Source organism: Leopardus geoffroyi, chromosome E1 (genome assembly GCF_018350155.1).
Source record: "Leopardus geoffroyi isolate Oge1 chromosome E1, O.geoffroyi_Oge1_pat1.0, whole genome shotgun sequence".
NCBI lineage: Eukaryota > Metazoa > Chordata > Mammalia > Carnivora > Felidae > Leopardus > Leopardus geoffroyi.
Window position 1 is genome coordinate 34,434,370 of NC_059330.1, and position 20,257 is coordinate 34,454,626.

Here is a 20,257-nt window from a genome sequence, read left to right on the forward strand (position 1 = left end):
AAAATTTAAGTATTTATCTTGAGAGAGAGCATGTTCCCAGGGCGGGGGGGGGGGGGGGGGGGGGGGGGGGATGCAGAGAGAGGAAGAGAGAGAATCTCATGCAGGCTCTTGTGGTGTCAGCACAGAGCCCAACTCAGGGCTTGAAATGACAAACCATGAGATCATGACCTGATCTGAAATCAGGAGTCGGACACTCAACCAAATGAGCCACCCAGGTGCCCCAAAACTGGAAAAAATTCTAACAGTTAGTTCTTAAAGAGGAAAAAACAGTCCAGTAAAGAGTACATTATCTGACATGTTTAGGCAGAGACTAAATTACCATCTAACAGATGCTGTAGAGAAGATTCTCATTGTGGATAAAGTCAGGCTGTATCACTAAGATTCCTTCAACCTCTAAAAGTATCTGGCTGGAAATCAGAAGGTAAATTCTGACTTAATAACAGATTGAGTTTTCCAACAGAATTACAGAAAGCTGGATCTTTATATGGGCTCCCTGTACTGGAGTATCATTAGGACTGGACGTGGGGGGTGGGGAGGAGGTGGGGGGGGGGTGATGGCAATCGAACAAAAGCTCATCAGAAATCAAGGACGCTAAGGAAAAAGCTCCTACGTTATGAGGGAGAATATACTCTGGACTCCCTAAAGGATTTCCAAAGTCAATTCCAAGTCTAAAATGTGTAACTCCAAGCACACAAATCAAATCTTGGTAAGCCATCCATATTTATAATCTCTAAACTCAAGGATCTAAAAAGGAGAGAGCAATTATGGTTCAAACCAAACTTAAAACCTGCAGTTGAAAAATAGGTTTTTACAAAGTGACTAGTCATCTGGGCCTGACCTGACATGTGCTCCCTAGATATCCCATTTCCTAGTAGAAAGCTAGATTAGCTGCCAATGTCTTCAGAAGGGGCTCTGAATGAAGAATAACAGTCATCTTTCCTTAATCCCATAATGCAATACAGTTCCGTTGAAAATGAAATATCATAAAATTCATCAGTTACTGTCCGTACTATAGAGAACACGTGATAAAATGAGTCTTACACTATTGTGAAAAGGCTTCCCTCAGAGAAATGGCAGACTTCGAAACCAAACATTTCAGGGAAAAATATATATATATCTGAAACACCAGGTTTTAACGAGCCTCATGAGAAAACTCAAATAACAAAACAGGAACAGAGACTTATTTACTAACTTAAACAGAAATATCAATACTCACCATCTGAAGATGTTTTCCGCTTCTTAGTCTCTGCCCAGGCAGGTACTCCTCCCATGGCATGCTGGAATCTAAGCAAAAACACAAAAATGAAATTCTGTGGCAACTAATGAATGTTCACAGAGCTTGAGACATTTAAATGGTATACATTAGCTCACCCGTTAGAGCATGTATAGAATCTCTGCCAAGGAAATTATCTTTAAGAACAAGAGGGCAACTCACACAGAGTAGTCCCAACTTACTTATTCAGGAAACTTTCATAAACCTCTCTAACCATATAAACTACTCTCAGATACAGGACACCTGGATACATATTTGTGAGTTACTTTCATCTAGTTACATGGTTGCTCACTTGCTCATATCAATGCATCTCAGATCTTGGGACAAAGTAAAAGCTCTTTGTGATTACAAACCAATGCTACAGTAATAGAGTACTTGATAAAACACATCTGAAAGAAAATGACCAGGTTGGTAAGAACATACAAAACACAATCGACATATCCTTTGAATAAAACTGGAGCATTTCAGTCTGGAAAAAGTAAGTTTAAAGAGAAGCATGAGAAGCATGTTCTAAAGGGCTGGTTTTGGGAAGAGTACAGAGAATCATTCTAATTGTTTAATGCAGAAATATAGACAAGGCCACCAAACTCAGCCTACTGGCCATAAACTAAAAAACTAGACAAAATATATGAAACTGTTTTCCGATTGGACAACAGGCAACAAAGGATTGTGATCCCTGGGAGGAAGGAAATAACAAGGTGAGCCCTTCTATACCAGGAATTTTACCCTGAAGACAATTTTGTGAGACCCTGGCACAGAACCAATGAGAAAAGGTCAGACTTAAGACGAGCTAAGAAAATTGGAATTTGAGGGGCAGTGGACAGAAGAAAAAAAAGAGCTCCAAAAATCTGCACAGGGGTCCACAGATATTTTTGCTGAATAATAAGCTGCACATTCACAGGATGAAACTCCATGAGGTCAGGCAAAGAACTACAACGGAGCTATAAGTTGCACAACACCAGAGATGAGACACTTGAGTTCCAACCCATCAAGGGAAGGTCCTTATTGAAAACTCAGGGCATTCAGTAGAGATGGCAGAGAGGTCATACCTTAAAAATGGAGCTAAACCAGCCTAGAATAAATGCTACTCTACAAGCAAGCTAAAAAAAAACCTTGAAAGGATCAAACTGATCTCCAAGCCAATTAATTGTCCACCAAGACAAACCCATTAAAAGCACTCACTCAGGGCGCCTGGCTCACTAAGTCAGTAGAGCATGCAACTGTGAACGTGGGGTGGTGAGTTTGAGTCCCCCATTAGGTGTAGAGATTACTTAAATGAATACTTTAAAAACATAAAAAAATATGGGGGTGCCTGGGTGGCTCAGTTGGTTAAGTGACCAACTTCGGCTCAGGTCAGGATCTTGCAGTTTGTGACTTCGAGCCCTGCGTCAGGCTCTGTGCTGACAGCTCAGAGCCTGGAGTCTACCTCATGTTCTATGTCTCCCCCTCTCTCTACCCCTCCCCTGCTCACACTCTGCGTCTCTCTGTCTCTCAATAATAAATACACATTAAAAAAAATTTTAAGTAAAAATAAAAAAAATGAAAATAAAAACATAAAAAAATATGGGGCGCTGGGTGGCTTAGTTGGTTAAGCATCTGACTCTTGATTTCAGCTCAGCTCATTTTCTTAACAGTTCATCGGGTTCTGTGCTGATTGCACGGAGCCTATTTAGGATTCTCTCTCTCCCTCTCTCTCTGCCCCTCTCCTGCTCACTCACTCTCTTTCTCTCCCTCTCTCTCCTCAAAATAAATACTCATTCAATAATCATTAAAAGCAAAATCCAAAACCCAGACACTGACCAACATTCACACTGCCAAAAATCCAATCAAAATTTCTAAACACGCAGAGAAGCAGAAAAGCATGAACCATGACCAGAAAAAAAATCAGTCAATAGGAAGACACAGAAATGACAGCGGTGACAGAATTAGCACACAAGGACTTTGAAATAGCCAATACAAATATATTTAAGTATTTAAAGGAATTATAAACATAACAAAACGGAAAGTAGGAACAAACCAGAACAAAAGGTCTCAAGCTGAAAAGACCTTCTCCAAAGCTGAAAAATGTAATATTTAAAACAGAGTTACTAAATGAATTTAACAGACTCAAAAGACGATATACTGTATGATTTCACTTATGTGGCATTTTGGAAAAGGCAAATCTATAAGAACAGAAAACAGATCAGTGGTTGTCAGGGGTTAGAGAATTAAAAGTTGAGGAGAGGGGTGTCTGGGTGGCTCAGTCAGATGAGCAACTGACTCAATTTCAGCGCAGGTCATGATACCAGGATCATGGGATCTAGCTCTCCTTCGGGCTCCACCCTCAGTGTGGAGCATTCCTACGATGCTCTCTTTCCGTCCTCCTTAAGGTTCTCTCTCTCTCTCTCTCTCTGTCCCTCTCCCTTGTTCACTCTCTCCCTCTAAAAAAAAAAAAAAAAAGTTGAGAAAGGGTTGACTACAAAGAGATATAAGATAACTTTCTGGGGTGATGGCCATATTCTGTATCTTGATTCCCGATCTTAGTTGTTGTGGTATTTACATTACCATATGTGTTTAACAAAATTCATAAAAAGATACTTTAAAACAATGAATTTCGCTTTATGTAAATTATACAATAAACCTACTTTAAAAAAACGAGTAATACAATGAACCTATATGAATATATAAAAAAAAGTTGTCAATACAAATAAAAATTTTCATTTTCATTTATTTATTTGTTTAAAAGTAGGCTCTACACCCAAAGTGGGGCTTGAAGTCATGACCCTGAGATCAAAAGTCACGTGCTCTACCAACTGACCCAGCCAGGTGCCCCTAAAAATTTTTCATTTTTCAAATATTTTTGAAGATCTGTAAGTTGGAATTGGAAGAATCAAGATGAAATCATTATTTTAAAATATATGTATATTTGGGGCAGCTGGGTGGGTGGCTCAGTCAGTTAAGCGTCCAACTTCAGCTCAGGTTATGATCTCAGTTTGTGAGTTTGAGCCCCCATCAGGCTCTGCGCTGACAGCTCAGAGCCTGGAGCCTGCTTCGGCTTCTGTGTCTCCCTCTCTCTGCCCCTCCCCCACTGTGCTCTGTCTCTCTCTCTCTCAAAAATAAATAAAATGTAAAATATATGTATATTTCCCAGCTGTGATCAACTAAAAGCTTTAGTTTAGTTTAGTTTAGTTTACCATATAGAAATGAACAAGCAAGTAAGCAATATTATCACTGCTTATAAGTGGGTAGTGGGATTACAAAATTTTTCCAAAATTTTTTTGTACTTGTAATCTCTCTCCCTCCAAAAAACTAACACTTGGGGCACCTGGGTGGCTTAGTCGGTTAAGTGTCCGACTCCTGATCTTAGCTCAGGTCTTGATCTAAGGGTCATTAGTTCAAGCCCTGTGTTGGGTTCCACGCTGGGTGGAGCCTACTTAAAAAAATAAAAATACTAAAACTTAATCATTTCTTCCAACAGCAGTGCTCTTACTATCTTCAAAATGGAAATCTAACCAAAAAAAAAAAAAAAAAGGAAATCTCACTACCCAAGAAGCTGTGAGAGCCAAAGACTCCGGGAATCCAAATAAACCACTGATTATAAACACAGCTTGGTAAATCACATGGAAAAGGACACTTACTCTTCCTTAAGTCTCTTTTGAAGTTTGTCTTTTGAAAGTTTACTTTCACTGGCATTTTTCATCATATCTTTCCGAAACCGATTGTTCTTCATGTCAACCCTGTAAAAAACAAAATAGTATACTTTAAACGATGTTTAAGGATTTGTCCTAACTAGTTGTTGCTTTTAATAATTTGAAAACACATTTAACCAAATACAAACATTTGTAAGGTGTGGAACATCACATACACGTTTATTTTTTAAAAAAATAAATACACGTAATAGAAAACACTCTGAAAAAATACCAATGATCAATGACAAAAATGTTTTCTCCACACAGATTAAGTAGATATTTCCCACCCAATTAAACTGACAAAGTCTGAAAAAAAGATAAGCATTGGTTCAAGAATGGAGCGCAATGGACACCTTTCAATGGGAAGGTATGTTGGTAGAACCTCACAGTCAATCTGGCAGTATTTATCAAGAACCATACTCGTGCCTATGCTCTTTAAGTAATCCTACCTCAAAAAAATCTTTCTTCAATAATTAGAAACTGGAAAAAGATTTATACAGAAAAATATCTGTCTCACTATGAATTTAAGGAAAAAATAAGAAAACCCATCTGTCCAACAATACTTTGACAAATTACAATTAGTTCACAAAATGGACTGTATTTTATCCATTTTAAAATGTTTACAAAGTTTTTACTCCTAAGTGGGGAGAAATGCTCGCAAGACAAGACATTCTCACTTATTAAAGTGGATATTTTGTGTGCTTTGTCCCTAGCCTTTCATTTCAGGCATTGCGCTAAGAGCTTCACATATACCGTTTCATTTATTCTCAAAAGCCTTCTGATATTGTTACTATTGTTACCTCCATTCAAAAGAGAAAAGGCAGTTCCAAACTTGCCCTTGGTCAGTTAGGAAGTGGCCAAATAAAAAGGCAAACTCAAACAGGACACCAAACACCGTGCTTTCTTTGCTATTCCATACGGCACACAGGACAAGAGAGCCGGAAAGAATGCCAGCGTGTTAACTGGTTCTCCCTTGCTTGTGGGATCATGAATGACCTTTTTCTTTTCTCTGCTTTACAGTATTTTTCAAATCTTCACATAATCACCAACTTGTAAAGAAAACTTTAAGGGGTGCCTGGGTGGCTCAGTCAGTTAAGCATCCTCCTTCGGCTCAGGCCATGATCTCACGGTTTGTGGGTTCGAGCCCCGCGTCGGGCTCTGTGCTGACAGCTTGGAGCCTGGAGCCTGCTTCAGATTCTGTGTCTCCCTCTCTCTCTGACCCCCCCCCCCATTCATGCTCTGTCTCTCTCTGTCTCAAAAATAAATAAATGGTAAAAAAAAAAAAAAAATTAAAAAAGAAAACTTTAAAACTTGCAAAATAATTTTTAAAGTACACAGAGGAATTCTGGAAGAAAAACTCAGCAACCTACATTTCATCATCTTCATCCTCTTCATCCACCCAAACTGGCTTCTTTTGAAATAGAAAATTATCTTTTGCTTCATTCTCCACTTCCGAGCCACCGGAGTCTTCCTGTACTTGAACCTAGAGATGACAAAATTGCCTTCAAACACAAGTTTTTCAGCAGACTAGTTAGATGTCTTGTAAGAATGCTTTGTAGGCCCTCTGATGAAATAATGGGACAATGCTACCAAAGCAAATGCTAGAGACAGAACATAAAGCAGAGATTAGAGAACAGCACCCTAAGATGGACAGGCAGGTAGGATGAGAGCACGCGGACATGCTGAAAGGAAAAGATCAAGTAAGACAAGAACAAAAGGTAAGTTGACAGGTGAGGAAAGGAGCAGGAAAAAATCCGGGAACTACAGAAATCACGGGATGAGAGACAGACTAGCATCAAAAACAACGTGATTGAGGGGTGCCTGGGTGGCTCCGTTGGGTAAGTGTCCAACTCTTGGTATCAGTTCAGGTCATGAGCTCAGCGTTTGTGGGATGGAGCCCAATGTCCGGCTCCATGCTGACCGCACTGAGCCTGTTTGGGATTCTCTCCCTCTCTGCCTCTCCCCTGCTCATGCTAGCTTATTTTAAAAAAAGAAAACTTACACTCAACTATCAAATCTAAATCTAGACCATAGAACGCTCCCAGAAATGAGCTTGAGCTTTTCCAAAGACCATATTAGACACGTCCACTTGATTTCTCCCTGGTCTATTACCAGCCTATGATCCTTCAAAGCTCAACAAATCCCACCTCGCACATAATGTCCCTTTTCTGGACTATAAAACTGTCCCACCCGCCAGCATTTGTCCAGTAACAGTTCTCTACTTCCCAACTAGTTTTCTGCAGCTCCTCTCATAAGCACCCAAAGGAGATTCTAGCAATCAATTGACACTGGCCACTTAGTAGGTCTGCATTCATTTCCCAAACTGAGTATTCTGTGAGGCTTTGCTGGGCCATCCTACGTAAAATTTCACAGCTCTCCACACACACTCATCTTCCTTTCCCTAATACTTTCATTTTTTTTCTTCAACACATGTCCCTGACATGTTTGCATCTTATCTTCTTCTAGTACACATGCTCCAAGACAGCAGGAATTTTTGTCAGGTTTTGTCCGTTGCTCTGTCTCCTCCACTGACTAGAACAATTTCTGGAACTCTCCTTGTCTCGAAAAAAAAAAAAAAGTTATAGCATAAAAGGGATGATTACAAGTGTGCAAAAAAAAAAAAACTGATAAAAAAGTGTGCAAAAGGAAAAGGGATGATGAAAAGAATGCAAGATTTTCACTGCCAGGAAAAGTACGTGGTCCCCAACAGGCTAACAACGACCTAACAGGCAAATACACCATCATTCTCAAAACTTGGCTAGTCAATCACTTGGGAAGCTGTTAAAACGCACATTCCCAGGCCCGGGCCCACGAATTTTTATTCCACAACTCCCAAATCACGGCAAGGTACTGAGGCTGGGGATCGAACGACGAGGAAAGAAACAATGATTTGGAGGAGAGGAGGTGGGGCTGAGCCGCGAAAAAAGCTCGCGCCAGCAGTTCGCTCAACGTACGTGTAGAGCGCCTGCTGGATACTAGGCGCAGGGGCTGCCCCGGGGGCGGAGAAAGGCGATGTCCCCGCCCAGCTGAGACTTCCAGTCGGGCACCCGTCGGCGCCCGCCTTCTCGGGCGCCCGCCGACCTGAGCGCTCCCGGCGCCGCAGGTCGCCCAGGCTCCGCCCCCGGAGGCTCACCGCCCACCGCGCGCCCCGCCCGAGCGCGCCCAGGCCGCGCGCCGCGGCCTCCCTCACCCGCGGGCCCTGCAGACGCCGTAGCAGCGCGTCCTCGTCGTCCTCGACGTCGCCGAACACCAGCTCCTCCAGGCACCGCTCCACGGCCGGCTTGTCCTCCTCTAGCGTCAGGCGGTTCTGCTGCCGGAGCCGTCTCTCTTCCTCCGCCGCGACTGCGATCGCAGCGGCCGCTGTGCTCGGCCGGGCCGGCGGTTTCCGCTGGGATGAAGGAGCAGCCTTTCGGGGCGGCCCGCCCGGCCCTGCTCCGGCTCTCCGGTCCGGCTTCATTCGGCTCTTCCGGCCCAGCCTCACTCCGGCTCTCCGGTCCGGTCTCGTTCGGCTTCTACGTTCCGGCGGCATCGTTGGGTTTGAGAAGAAACGCAGGCGCTCACGTGGAACCTCGCTGCGCGTGCGCCGAGACGGTTCGGTTTCCGCGGCCGCTGAGGCCCCGCGGGGTCGGAAGGAGCCTGCGCGGCCTGTTAGCACGTGACCGACACTCTCTCCCTACGTAACGCCCACTCCCCTCACCAACCCCTCCCCGTAGGGGAGTTCCTCCGGGAGGACCAATCTTCCGGGTGGAGGGGGAAGCGGCGTGACTGGAGTGGAAAATTTTTTCCAACACAACTTCGCGGCTGCAACTGATTGAAAGGAGCACAAGAAAGCCAGAGTATAGAGTGGGATGACTGAATCAAACTTCTACTTTTCTTCCTGACTCTTTAACCACTCGACTTCACACGAGCCGCGGTTGCCTTTCCCACCCCTTCGTCTTGGTACAGCCCTTGGAGTACGGAGCCTGCAGAGGGTCCCACGCTGGAGGAGAGAGAGAGGAGGGTATGTAGGGAAGTGGGCCAATCGGGGCGCGGGTCACGGCGCAGGCGCGCTGGGGAGGGAGGGCTATGCTAATGTTGTTGATATCCTGGGGCCACCCGAGTTAAAGGGGGGAAATCCGGGGGCTGCCGCAGCCGCCACCGGTCTGGGCCCAGCGGGGGCTCCCCTGTAGTCGCCGTAGTCCTGGGGAGAGGCGCCTGCCCCCAGCTCGGGGAGGGGGCGCCGCGGGCCCGGGGAGCACGGACAACCCCTACCCATGAGGCCCTGATGGAAAACACAAAGGATCTGGTGAGAGCCGAGCGCGGCAGCCGCTTTGTGTGCCAGGTGGGGGGGACGCCTGCAGCTCCCCGACCCCAGGAACCCCTGCAGCTCCCTGACCCCGCTCCCAGGCCTGCTTCTCCATCCCACGCCCCCTCAACCTCCAGAGTTCCCCTCCCCCTACCGGCCGTTAAACGATTCGGGGGGTTCCCCTCCCCCCACCTCTCAGCCCCGGACTCGGCGGGGTTCTCTCTGCTCCCTTCGCTCTTTGGAGGAAAAATTTTAGAAGAAAGTTTTTCTCTGCGTCCCGCCCCCCTCCCCCTTCAGCCCTGGCTGGTGGGGGGAGGGAGACTGGGTTTGAGACTTTTCCTTTTTTAGCCGTCCAGGGTGGGAGAGTGGAGTCCTCACTTGCCCGGGGGCGGGGGCTAGATTCGGGTGCTTTGCGGGGGAAGGTGCCTGTCCCCTCCGGGGCGAGTGCCGCGAGGCATTTCGCACGTGGAGGTGAAAATAGCGAAAGGGGGCGGGGTGGGCACGTGTGGGAGGGAGAGGTGGGAGTGGTGTTTTGGGCAGCAGCCGCCTGGGCCGCTTGTTTAAAAGGGTTCTAGGTCGATGGGCTTCTGGGACCGTTGCGTTCTCTTTTGTGAAATAAGAATCCTAACATTTCAGAGTCGGAAGAGACATTAGAGGTCACCCAAAGCAGCCGTCCCCTCTGCAGCCTCTCTGACAAGTGGTAGGTAGTCTGGCCTGTGCCTAAACCCTTCCCAAACCTGACCGCTCTCTGCCGCCCGGGAAAGCCCTTCCGCTTTTCCAGCCGTTCGTATCGTTGTTCGCCTGCCCCTGTTAGACCTTCCAGTCTCATTCATGCCCTTGTTCAGATGCTCCCTTTTTTACTTCTCAAATTTTCTCTCACATCCTCCTCACCCACCCACCGCTCATTGGCCTATATTTTGTGTGCCAGGAAAGAACAGCAGGGAAGTGGAGGAAGGAGGGTTTGGGAGATAGTGAGGGCCAGCTGAAAACTTTGCTGGGTCATTTTTCAGATGCACTGGCTTGCATGTCTGAAGACGGTTGATATTTTTCTACAGGAAGCTTGGGAATTACAGTCTGGGATTTCATGGCTGTTCTCTGTCACTAGAGTGCATCTTTTTTGTACTTGGAAAACTCAGCTTCATTCTCTATGTCTCCTCTCTCAAAGCACATTAGCTTGTTGCCTAAATCACTCTCCCTAAGGATTCCTCAGATTGCCTTTGGGGATAGTACTGAAGCTGTTAGAAGCATCTCCTGGTGCAGACGTGGTCAGAGCCGCTCCCCCCCTCCCCCCAACTTTGACCTGTGTCTTCCTTTCCAACCGGGCTTCCTTTCAAGGGCCCTCCCTCGCAATGCTCTCGTTTCTTTCTTTGTTATTTTCTTGTGCAGTTCTTATAGGAGATTTGAAGTTTTTGGAGCACTTTCGTATTTGTTTACAGTTTGCATTAGTTTTTATGTTCTTCATTTTCGTGTATGCTGTTTATCACTCAGGAGCTGAGATAGTTCAGTTTCTGCTGTTGTCAGTTAACGTTTTCCTAATGTTGTCCTTCAATTGGTGAGCTGTGCTGCCCCCGAAAGTAGTTTTGTTGGCATTAGAATCTGCAGGGCGCTTGTCATTCCTCTTCCTTGAAATGGAGTCAAGACTATATAAGATGTAGGAGTAATGAGTCTGGTGTAAAAACCAAAGAATAAATTTCCTTTTAAACTCCCAGTGCCCTGTTTAAAATATTGAAACAAGATTTTTCTCTCTCCCCCTCTTCTGACTTAGAGACTCTTGCTGTGCTCTGCCATGCTTACTTAGACTGTTTGTTGTTTTTTTTTTTTTTTTCATTTGTTTACCTCAACACCAATGAGTGTTTAGAAAGAAAATAGCTGTCTTTTTTTGCACTCTTTCTCTGAATAACAAGTAGCTTCTATTTATATAGAACCCATCTCAGGGCTTCTGGGTGCCTTGTAAATTACGTAAAACTGTCTTGAATAAGTATTTGTTCATAAGTATTTTCTATTGGGCCATGTTTTTTAGCTTTCAAATTTTTAATTTCAATTTTTAGTTTAATCCAAATAGAGTTTGACATCTATTTCATCCAAATGTAGTCACTAGAATTTAACATGGAAATGAATACTAGGTGCTGAAAAAAGCTGACAGAGCTGTGTAATTCTGTCTTTAAAGTTTTAATTACTGTGGAGTCCCAAGTTATTTTCCTGCTTGCTTTAAACATGAACTGTCATGACTTAAATTGACTTAGGAGACATTTGCGTTCTGAACATACTAGACAGGAACAACTGGTTTTATTTTTAAAGAAGACACTGTTGTATTTTTTTTTTTTTTTTTTTTTAATGGGTGGTTACATGTTGGTGTCTAAACCTTCCTGCAGTTCAGTTGCTTCTAGTCCCTGGAGTTGTTTGAAAATATAACATAGTAGTCAAAAGAAGGTAGAGCTGTAAGTTGCAAGTGAAAACAACATATTAATGTCATAAATACGAAACCACTAGATTACTGAAAGCCAAGAGTGCTCAGTGGTTTGAGTGACCACATTCTAAAATTAGACAAGTACTATTTTTTGGTTGCTCCTTATTTCTCAGTTTTCATCTTTAAAACATTTGCTGAATAAGATGTAACCTATTCACGTTTATAATTTTAAGGTAAGCCAGTTAAAATGTAACATTAGTTTCAGGATTTCAAGTCCAAGAGAAAGATAAAAACAACGGGTCAGTAGACGAGGAAGGAGTTAAAATGGTTAAAGCAAGCTAAGAAATGCCTCCGAACACCAGAGTATTCTTAACTGTCAGACACTACTCTTAGTTTTATACAAATTTGCAGATTGGCTTAGATTTAATCATGGTTTTTTCATGACCTTCCCCCTGACATGCACACACACAAATGTAGACTTTTTTTCTTTCTTTGCTGGAACCGAGAAAAAGGGTGGAAAGAAAGTAATTCCCATTTGAATAAAGCATGGTTTGAGGTGGGATGAAGTGACACAGTAAGAGAGGCACCAGCAGACTAAGTTAGCATTTCAGTTCTGCCACTGACTAGCTTCACAGCACTTGTCAGACGAGATCCTGTGCTCTGTTTGCTCATCCTCCTGTTGAAGGGCTGGTCTAGAATCAGCACTGTCCTACAGAACTTTGTGCAGTGATTGGAATGTTTTATACATGTGCTGTGCAGTATGGCAGCCGCTAGCCACATGTGGCTATTGAGCACCTAAATGGTAGCTAGTACAACAGAAGGACCGGGTTTTTTATTTTGATTTAAGTAGTGTAAATTTAAATAGCCACAAGTCTGCCATGTTGGACACGCATATATAAAAGAGTGTTTTCCAGGCTTAACTAATCATTAAAACCACGTCTTGTGGCCCTTGCAGCAATACAGAACCTCTCTCCTGATGGTTAGCATTCAGTAGGTGTGCAGCGGGGCCTCTGTTTTTAACGCATGCCCCAGAAACTTTTTCAGATTGATTAGGGAAACACTGCATTTGAATATTTCTGAGCTCCCTCCTAGTTCTCACTTCAGTGTTGGTAACTTAGAGTGTAGTTAGAAATGAGCTTCTGGGAAAAGTTGGCAAACTGGCCACGCTCTCACTCTGCTGCTTCTGACCTGTGATCTTAAGTTGCTTAACCGCTTCAGTCTTCATCTTTCTCACCTGAATGTGGGCCGAGCTTCAGCGCTGCCTCAATCCCAAGATTTCTGTAAATCAGCCAGTGTGTAAGAAACTGTAAGGTGCTATGAATGATAAAGTATTAAGTATCCTCCCCAAATCCCTTTTTCTTTTTTTTTTTTTTTTTTTCACTGTTACCTATTACTACTCTTATTCTCATGGAACAGATTGTATGCAGTACTCATTACTTCAGTAATTTCTTGTTCTCCCAACTATTTCTTGTTCTCCGTAGTTGGCAGTCTGTGTGTAGGACATGCATAGTAAATCTAAAACATTTTTGTATTTCTGTTGATTAGCATAATGATTTGTCTATATTGCTCAATAAATATTGGCTGATATGTCATCTATTGCTTTACTTTTAGACCTCAAAACTTTAGTTAGCTGGTTGCAAATTATTTTATACACCAAAGAAATAATCCCCTTATGTACACATACGTGTTTATCCATATTTTAACTGTATCGTTATTAATACCCAACGGTTATTAGTGTTCAGTGATAATATATCTTTTGTACAACCTGCTCCAGATATATTTTCAAAAGATAAACACCAAGAGAATATCTTCTTACATCAGTGTTTTTATTAAGTTTTTTTTTTTTTAATGTTTATTTTTGAAAGAAAGAGAGCATGAATGGGGGAGGGGCAGAGAGAGAGTGAGGAAGACACAGAATCTGAAGCAGGCTCCAGGCCCCAAGCTGTCAGCACAGAGACCAATGCAGGGCTCAAACCCACAAAACGTGAGGTCGTGACCTGAGCCAAAGTCGGACGTTTAACTGACTGAGCCACCCAGGCGCCCCTACATCAGTGTTTTGGGTTGTATCAAATCAACATCATGCTGAATAGTCTGTTTAACTTGTTTTTTGCCATATTTACATATTAATAAATGATCTCATTTGATTGCTCAAACTGCATTTGTACTATAGTCCCAGCCTTAGTATGAATTCTGTTATTTGTGATAGAATAGATAGCTGGTAATGATATTAAAGACCGTCTTGGCTACTGCATTTCATATTTAATTTTGACATGGTCATCTTATTTTTAATTAGCTTTTCAGGTTCATACTTAAGGATTCATAGCTTTCTTCTGAAGAACTGAAAGCCCATTCATGTGAATTATTTTATTTAATCATACATCCTTCCTGTGTGGTAAGTGATGTTTTCCTTATTTAGAAGAGAGGGAAACTGAGACCAAAGTAATTGTTAACATCCAAAGTCTTAAGTGGTAGAACCAGAACTTGAACCCCAAAAGATAGAAATTTGTATTTCTTACATATCCAAGAACAGCTTTCTTTTGTTCACTGTTGGATGTAGAGTATTGTCCTCTCCTATTATTCCCAGGGTACTTTTCAGTCTAAAAAGGTGATTCAGTATATTATTGCTTTCAGTATCCTCTTGATTGTATCATTGACATGAATTTATTCTTTCTCATTGAACTTGTGGAAAACAGAAGCCCAGTAATCCCAAGTCCTCACCATTTATCTTCCTCCTAATAGTAAGCTGAGCAAGAATAAATGCATTTCGGTTTAGGCCAGTGAATTGTACCCCTATGCCAGACAGCTTTTCACCTGATGGCAGAATGAGAAAAACCAGCAAGGGCTAGAGAGCTCTCTAGCTCCTACTGAGTCTAGTTATCATAGATCTCTTAACTCCTTTAGTTTTCACTTTGTGAGTTTACACATACAACTTTCAAACGCAAGGTTTTAGGAAACTTACACTTCATGACTATAAAACCTAGAAAATTAGGTGGGCTGCTGTACCCTATTGGTTTGGATAATGGAGAGTTGATTAACTTATGATGAGTTTAATCATATTGAAATTAGACTATTACCTGGTTGTATATTTATCTGTGCTTGCATTTAGAATCTCAAATATTTTCTGTAAAATTTCTCCTAGAAAAGTTTTATAATTCCTTTGTAGACTTTATAGGGAGAGAGGTTCATCAGGTGACAGTTACAGTAGGGAAATGAAATTCTGCTGTGATTTGTCACTCCTGCTTATGTTTTGCCACTACAAAAACCTTGTTTTATTTTTTTCACTACAGAAGTATTACACATTTTTTGTTTAAACAAGGAAAATGGGGGCACCTGGGTGGCTCAGTTGGTTGTACATCCGATTCTTGATTTCAGTTCAGGCCATGATCTCATGGTTGTGGGATCAAGCCCCACGTTGGACTCCATGCTGAACGTGGAGCCTGCTTAAGATTCTTTCCGCCCCCTCCCCCCCTTAAAAAAAAAAAAAAAAAGGAAAAGGAAAACCATAGAAAAGTTAATAATCCTTCCATCCCATTCTCACCCTGTTAATAGTTTAGCTGCTCCTTCTAGGATCTTCCTGAATGCATATACAAACAAACATAGATCTATCAATCTGTGCACATACCAGCATATATTGTTTCTTTTAATAAAAAGTGAGTCATGCCATTCCTACGTGCAATTTGCTTTTTTCCTCAGTACGTTACCTATTAGTATTTATTTCCCTACTGGTGGTTAGATTGCCTCCAGTTTCTCACTGCTACATTATTGCTGCAAGAAACCTTTTTCCACACAGATTCTTGTGTCCTTTGAGTATTTCTGAAGGACAGATTCCAAAAAGCAGAATTACATGGTCAAAAGGCATACTCCTGTTTTTGTAAGATTTCAGAAATAATGTCAAATTGTCCTCCAAAAAGGTGGCATAAATTTTCCCTCCTATGAAAGGTGTGTCAGGGCTGTTTCACACATACATTTGCCAATGCCAAATATCATCAACCTCTCCATTTTTACCAGCTTAATGAATTTTAAGAAGGTGATTTACACTTCATAGAAATTGAATTTTATTTTTATAAGAATAATACATGTGCCTAATGTGAAACCATGGTAAAAGTGCCCCCAAAACAGGGTCCTTTATAACAATCTCTTTCTCTTCCCAATATAGCTCTCATGAAACAAGTCCTTTTAATTCTTTAGCTTTTTCACCTAGAATGTATCTCCATGATTCTGATTAAGCTTATATCACCCAGTGTATGAATCCTAGATATTTTGACTTTCTCTGTGGTGAGTGAGGAGTTTTCACATTTGCCCGAATACCAAGTAACATATTCTCCCACCTGCAGTTTCCCATCACCTTACACTCAAGGTCTCAAATAGATAGTAAACAAGTGAACATGATTTTTCAGTTTCATTTTGAAGAGCAAAGTGCTAAAAAAAAAAAAAAAAAAAAAAAAAAAAAAATGGCACACTACTAGAAATAGTTTTATTTGATCCTTGTTATCTGTGCTTACAGAAGTTAGCTGACAACAATAATTAAAGGGAAGAAAGAGAGAAAGCAGGTTAAAATTTAACATAGGTTTAAGATTATTTTCTTGATTCATGTGGCTAGTGTTCATTTTAGCAGTATGACCTTGGGCAAGTTGCTTAGCCTGTTAGAGCCTCTGCTTCCTCATCTGTAAAATGGGAGTAATAACATTTATGAGGATTAAATGCATTACTACACATCAAGTGCTTAGAATGTGCCTGCCACATACGAAGCATCTTGTATATATTGTATTAATCATAATAGACCTTTACAAATCACTAGTAAAAACAGTCCAGTGAGGGATTTCTATGGAATTTAAAATAAACTCCCATACAGCAAAATGTGCTTCTGAATCAGATTTGATAAATATGGAGAAGACTTACTCTGTAAAACTGTTAGGTGATACAAAAAGTGAATCTGATGAGGACAACGTGTTTCAAAAAATGGCAAAACCAGTATTTCTAAAAAGGAGTAAACATGTATGTGTAAACTTCAGTTTTGGAGAACAGTGGCAGCAGCCTGATCCAATTTCCCCACCCACCTTTCCATAAATCTATATAAAGCCAACAAAGAGTACATGTCAATCAGACACCACCCATGCCTTTAGCATTATTAATAAGCAGGTTATCAGGGGCGCCTGGGTGGCTCAGTCGGTTAAGCGGCCGACTTCGGCTCAGGTCATGATCTCGCGGTCCGTGAGTTCGAGCCCCGCGTCGGGCTCTGTGCTGACAGCTCAGAGCCTGGAGCCTGTTTCAGATTCTGTGTCTCCCTCTCTCTGACCCTCCCCCGTTCATGCTCTGTCTCTCTCTGTCTCAAAAATAAATAAACGTTAAAAAAAAAAAAATAATCAGATTATCACAACTTTCAGATTACCTCTAAGGGAAATAATCAGATTCCAGGAGCTCCTTCTAACAAGTCATGCGGGATGTGAAGAATGAGAGAGAGAAGGCTTAATGGTTTTAATGGGTTCAGTGATGGGGTTTTAGGCCATGGAACACTTAGATGAAGCACAGAGTATCGCTTCCAAAAGAGAAGACTCCAACACTAAGTTCCAAAATACTGAACACAGGTTTGAAATTTGGTAGTTTGCAGCTTCAGCCATGGAGAAGAGCTTGAAAGTAACCAGTGCCTCGTAGGGAAGAGGTGGAGACATGGCAGTGAAGAGAAAGAAGGAAAAGGAGAAACTAACAACTCTTACAGAAAAAGAAAGAGAAAGTAAACATAGGAGTGTTCTGGAACCAGGAACCCTTGACCATGAAATAAATAGAAATAGGAAAGAGTGGAATACATGCAGACAGAACTATTGGAAAAAATAATGTGAATCAGAACATCTCAACTAATGAAAATCTTCCTCTCCCCCACCCAGAAAAACGCAGAAAAAAATTGACACAACACTCAAAGTGAAATAAAACGCCGTCAAACCATTGGTTAGAGATACAAGGAAAAGAAAACCATGATTCAGAAATCTAAAACTAAGAAAGGAAAATTAAAAAAAAAAAAAAGGAAGAAATAAAATCAGAGTAGGTTACACTTAGAGAAAAGAAGAAGAAATCCTATCAGATGAAGACTGAATTATAAAGTTTTCCCCAAACAGTAGATTCAAAGGCAAACATAATAAAAGAGATTGAAGCAAAGCAGGAAAATGGTCAAGAGAATGAAAATGAAATTCTTCAACGTTTATTTATTTTTGGGACAGAGAGAGACAGAGCATGAACGGGGGAGGGGCAGAGAGAGAGGGAGACACAGAATTGGAAACAGGCTCCAGGCTCTGAGCCATCAGCCCAGAGCCCGACGCGGGGCTCGAACTCACGGACACGGACTGCGAGATCGTGACCTGGCTGAAGTCGGACGCTCAACCGACTACGCCACCCAGGCGCCCTGAAAATGAAATTCTTTTGATACTTTAAATGGAAGAGGGGTCCAAAAAGTAACATGTATTTAGTGTCCCTCAATAAGGAAAAAGAACAGGGGCACCTGGACTGGCTCAGTTGGTAGAACATGTGACTCTTGATTTCGGAGTTGTGAGTTCAAGCCCCATGTTGGGTGTAAAGATTACTTTAAAAAATAAAAATTTGGGGGAGCACCTGGGTGGCTCAGTCGGTGAAGCGCCCAACTTCAGCTCAGGTCATGATCTCATTACCGTTGATGAGTTTGAACCTCATATCAGCCTCTCTGCTCTCATCACAGAGCCTGCTTCAGATCCTTGATCTCCCGCTGTCTCTCTCTGCTCCTCCCTGCCTGAGCTCTCTCTCCCTCAAAAATAAATATTTTTTTAGAAAAAGAAAAATCTTTTAGAGGCGCCTGGGTGGCTCCATTGGTTAAGCATCTGACTTTGGCTCAGGTTGTGATCTCACAGTTCATGGGTTCGAGCCCTGCATCGGGCTCTGTACTGACAGCTCAGAGCCTGGAGCCTGCTTCAGATTCTGTGACTCCCTCTCTTCTCCTCCTCCACTTGCACGTGTGTGTGTGTGCAAGTGCGCTCTCAAAAATAAACATTAGGGGGAGAATTTTTTTAATAAAATCTTTTAATAAAACCATAATCAAGAAAACTTTCTGGCTATAGAGATCTAGATCTATACATCAGAAGTTCATACCAGAAGATGAACTGCAGGCTATGTTTTAGTAAAGCTGTATGACTTTAAAGAAACAGAAAAATTCTCCAAGCTTACAGGTAAAAGGTGAAGTGCCTTACAAGGTCTAGAGAATTCGACTGGTATCACCTACAAAGCAAGACAATAATGTGGTAGCATAAGGAAAGAAAATTCTAACCAAAGATTTTATATCCAGTCAACTGTCTTTTGAATGTCAAGACTGTAGAAAACGTTTTAAACACGGACAAGAATTTAGAGAATACTGTTCTCAGGAGCCCTTCCCAAGGAAACTTAAAGGATGAGCTGCATCTAAGAGATATTTGGGAAATTTTCTGCAAAAAGTTTGACAGTATTTTACATGTCTTTTTGAACTAAGGTTAAAATCAGGAGTAGGGGTGTAGGTAGCAGAATGGTGTACATAAATGTTAACAGGATCTGACAGTGGAAAGAAGGGAGCTAAAAAAACTAGGAGGGAAAAACTAGAGTAACACTATTGACTGTAGGTTATCTATTCCAAGGGATTAAAATGATACCATTTGAAGCTGAAAAAAAAGGTTAGGTAAGGAAAAAGATACATGGAAATATAAAAGAGGGAGGGGCGCCTGGGTGGCTCAGTTGGTTAAGCATCCAACTTCAGCTCAAGTCATGATCTCCTTCCTGGTTTGTGAGTTTGAGCCCCGCATCAGGCTCTGTGCTGACAGTTTAGAGCCTGGAACCTGCTTCAGATTCTGTCTCCCTCTCTTTCCCACTCAGACTCTGTCTCTGTCTCTCTCTCTCTCAAAAATAAACATACATTTAAAAAAGTTTTTAAAGAAATACAAAATATTCAAAGGTAAGCATTAGAAAAAAAATATATAAACCTTTCAAAACACTGCAAATTTAATTTAAAAGGCCAAAGAAAACCATCATGAAAAATCATGTGATGAATGTTCCATAATGCACATAGTAATTATAACAAAATAATATGACAGAATTGAAATCAAACATACCAGTCATATCAGTAAGGATTCCCTCACCAATAAAAAGATTTTCAGATTAGCTCAAAAATCAAACTCCAACAAACTAATCTATGTCAGTTATATAAGAATAAAATCAAAATCTAACTTTATAACATGAGATCTTTAAAACAGCGAAAAATAAAAAGATGGGCAAAGATAAACCAAGCAAATAGAAGTAATATGAAAGCAGGATCGGCAGTGCTGATACCACACTAGAAGTCAAACCAAAAAGCATTAAATGACAAAGGAGGATAGCTTGTAATGCTAAAACCCATAATTCATAACAAAGATATAATAGTTCTATACCAAATACAGCAACAATCTTTATAAAGCAAAAATTATGAGAAATGCAAATCATAAAAAGCACTTGAAGTTGGAGATTGACGCTGAACACAGGATAGGTACAGTAGACAGAAAGTAGGACTATAAAAGATCAAAACTTAATGAGGCAGATTCTCCGGTATATCTGCATCCTAAAACCAGAATACTGTACATTCTCTCAACCACAAAATATTCACA

At 41.7% G+C, this 20,257-nt stretch overlaps 2 protein-coding genes across 16 annotated transcripts in view; one reads left to right on the forward strand and one right to left on the reverse strand.

Moving 5' to 3' along the window:
* The window catches only part of UTP18 (UTP18 small subunit processome component), a 41,702-nt gene extending 33,232 nt beyond the window's left edge, over window positions 1-8,470 (reverse strand). For both annotated transcript variants that reach the window (XM_045488360.1, XM_045488359.1), the window contains exons 1-4: window positions 8,132-8,470; window positions 6,312-6,424; window positions 4,891-4,989; window positions 1,217-1,284 (exon numbers count right to left, since the gene is read on the reverse strand). In XM_045488360.1, coding sequence (XP_045344316.1) covers window positions 1,217-1,284; window positions 4,891-4,989; window positions 6,312-6,424; window positions 8,132-8,470 — 619 coding nt within the window. The remainder of the gene's footprint in view (window positions 1-1,216; window positions 1,285-4,890; window positions 4,990-6,311; window positions 6,425-8,131) is intronic.
* A 357-nt stretch (window positions 8,471-8,827) lies between these two features.
* MBTD1 (mbt domain containing 1) overlaps window positions 8,828-20,257 on the forward strand; it is a 71,647-nt gene continuing 60,217 nt past the window's right edge. For 3 of the 14 annotated variants that reach the window (XM_045488341.1, XM_045488343.1, XM_045488357.1), the window contains exon 1: window positions 8,975-9,226. In XM_045488341.1, the coding sequence (XP_045344297.1) occupies window positions 9,206-9,226 (21 nt within the window). In that variant the 5' untranslated portion in view covers window positions 8,975-9,205. The other 11 variants (XM_045488339.1, XM_045488340.1, XM_045488351.1 and 8 more) reach the window with 9 other exon arrangements.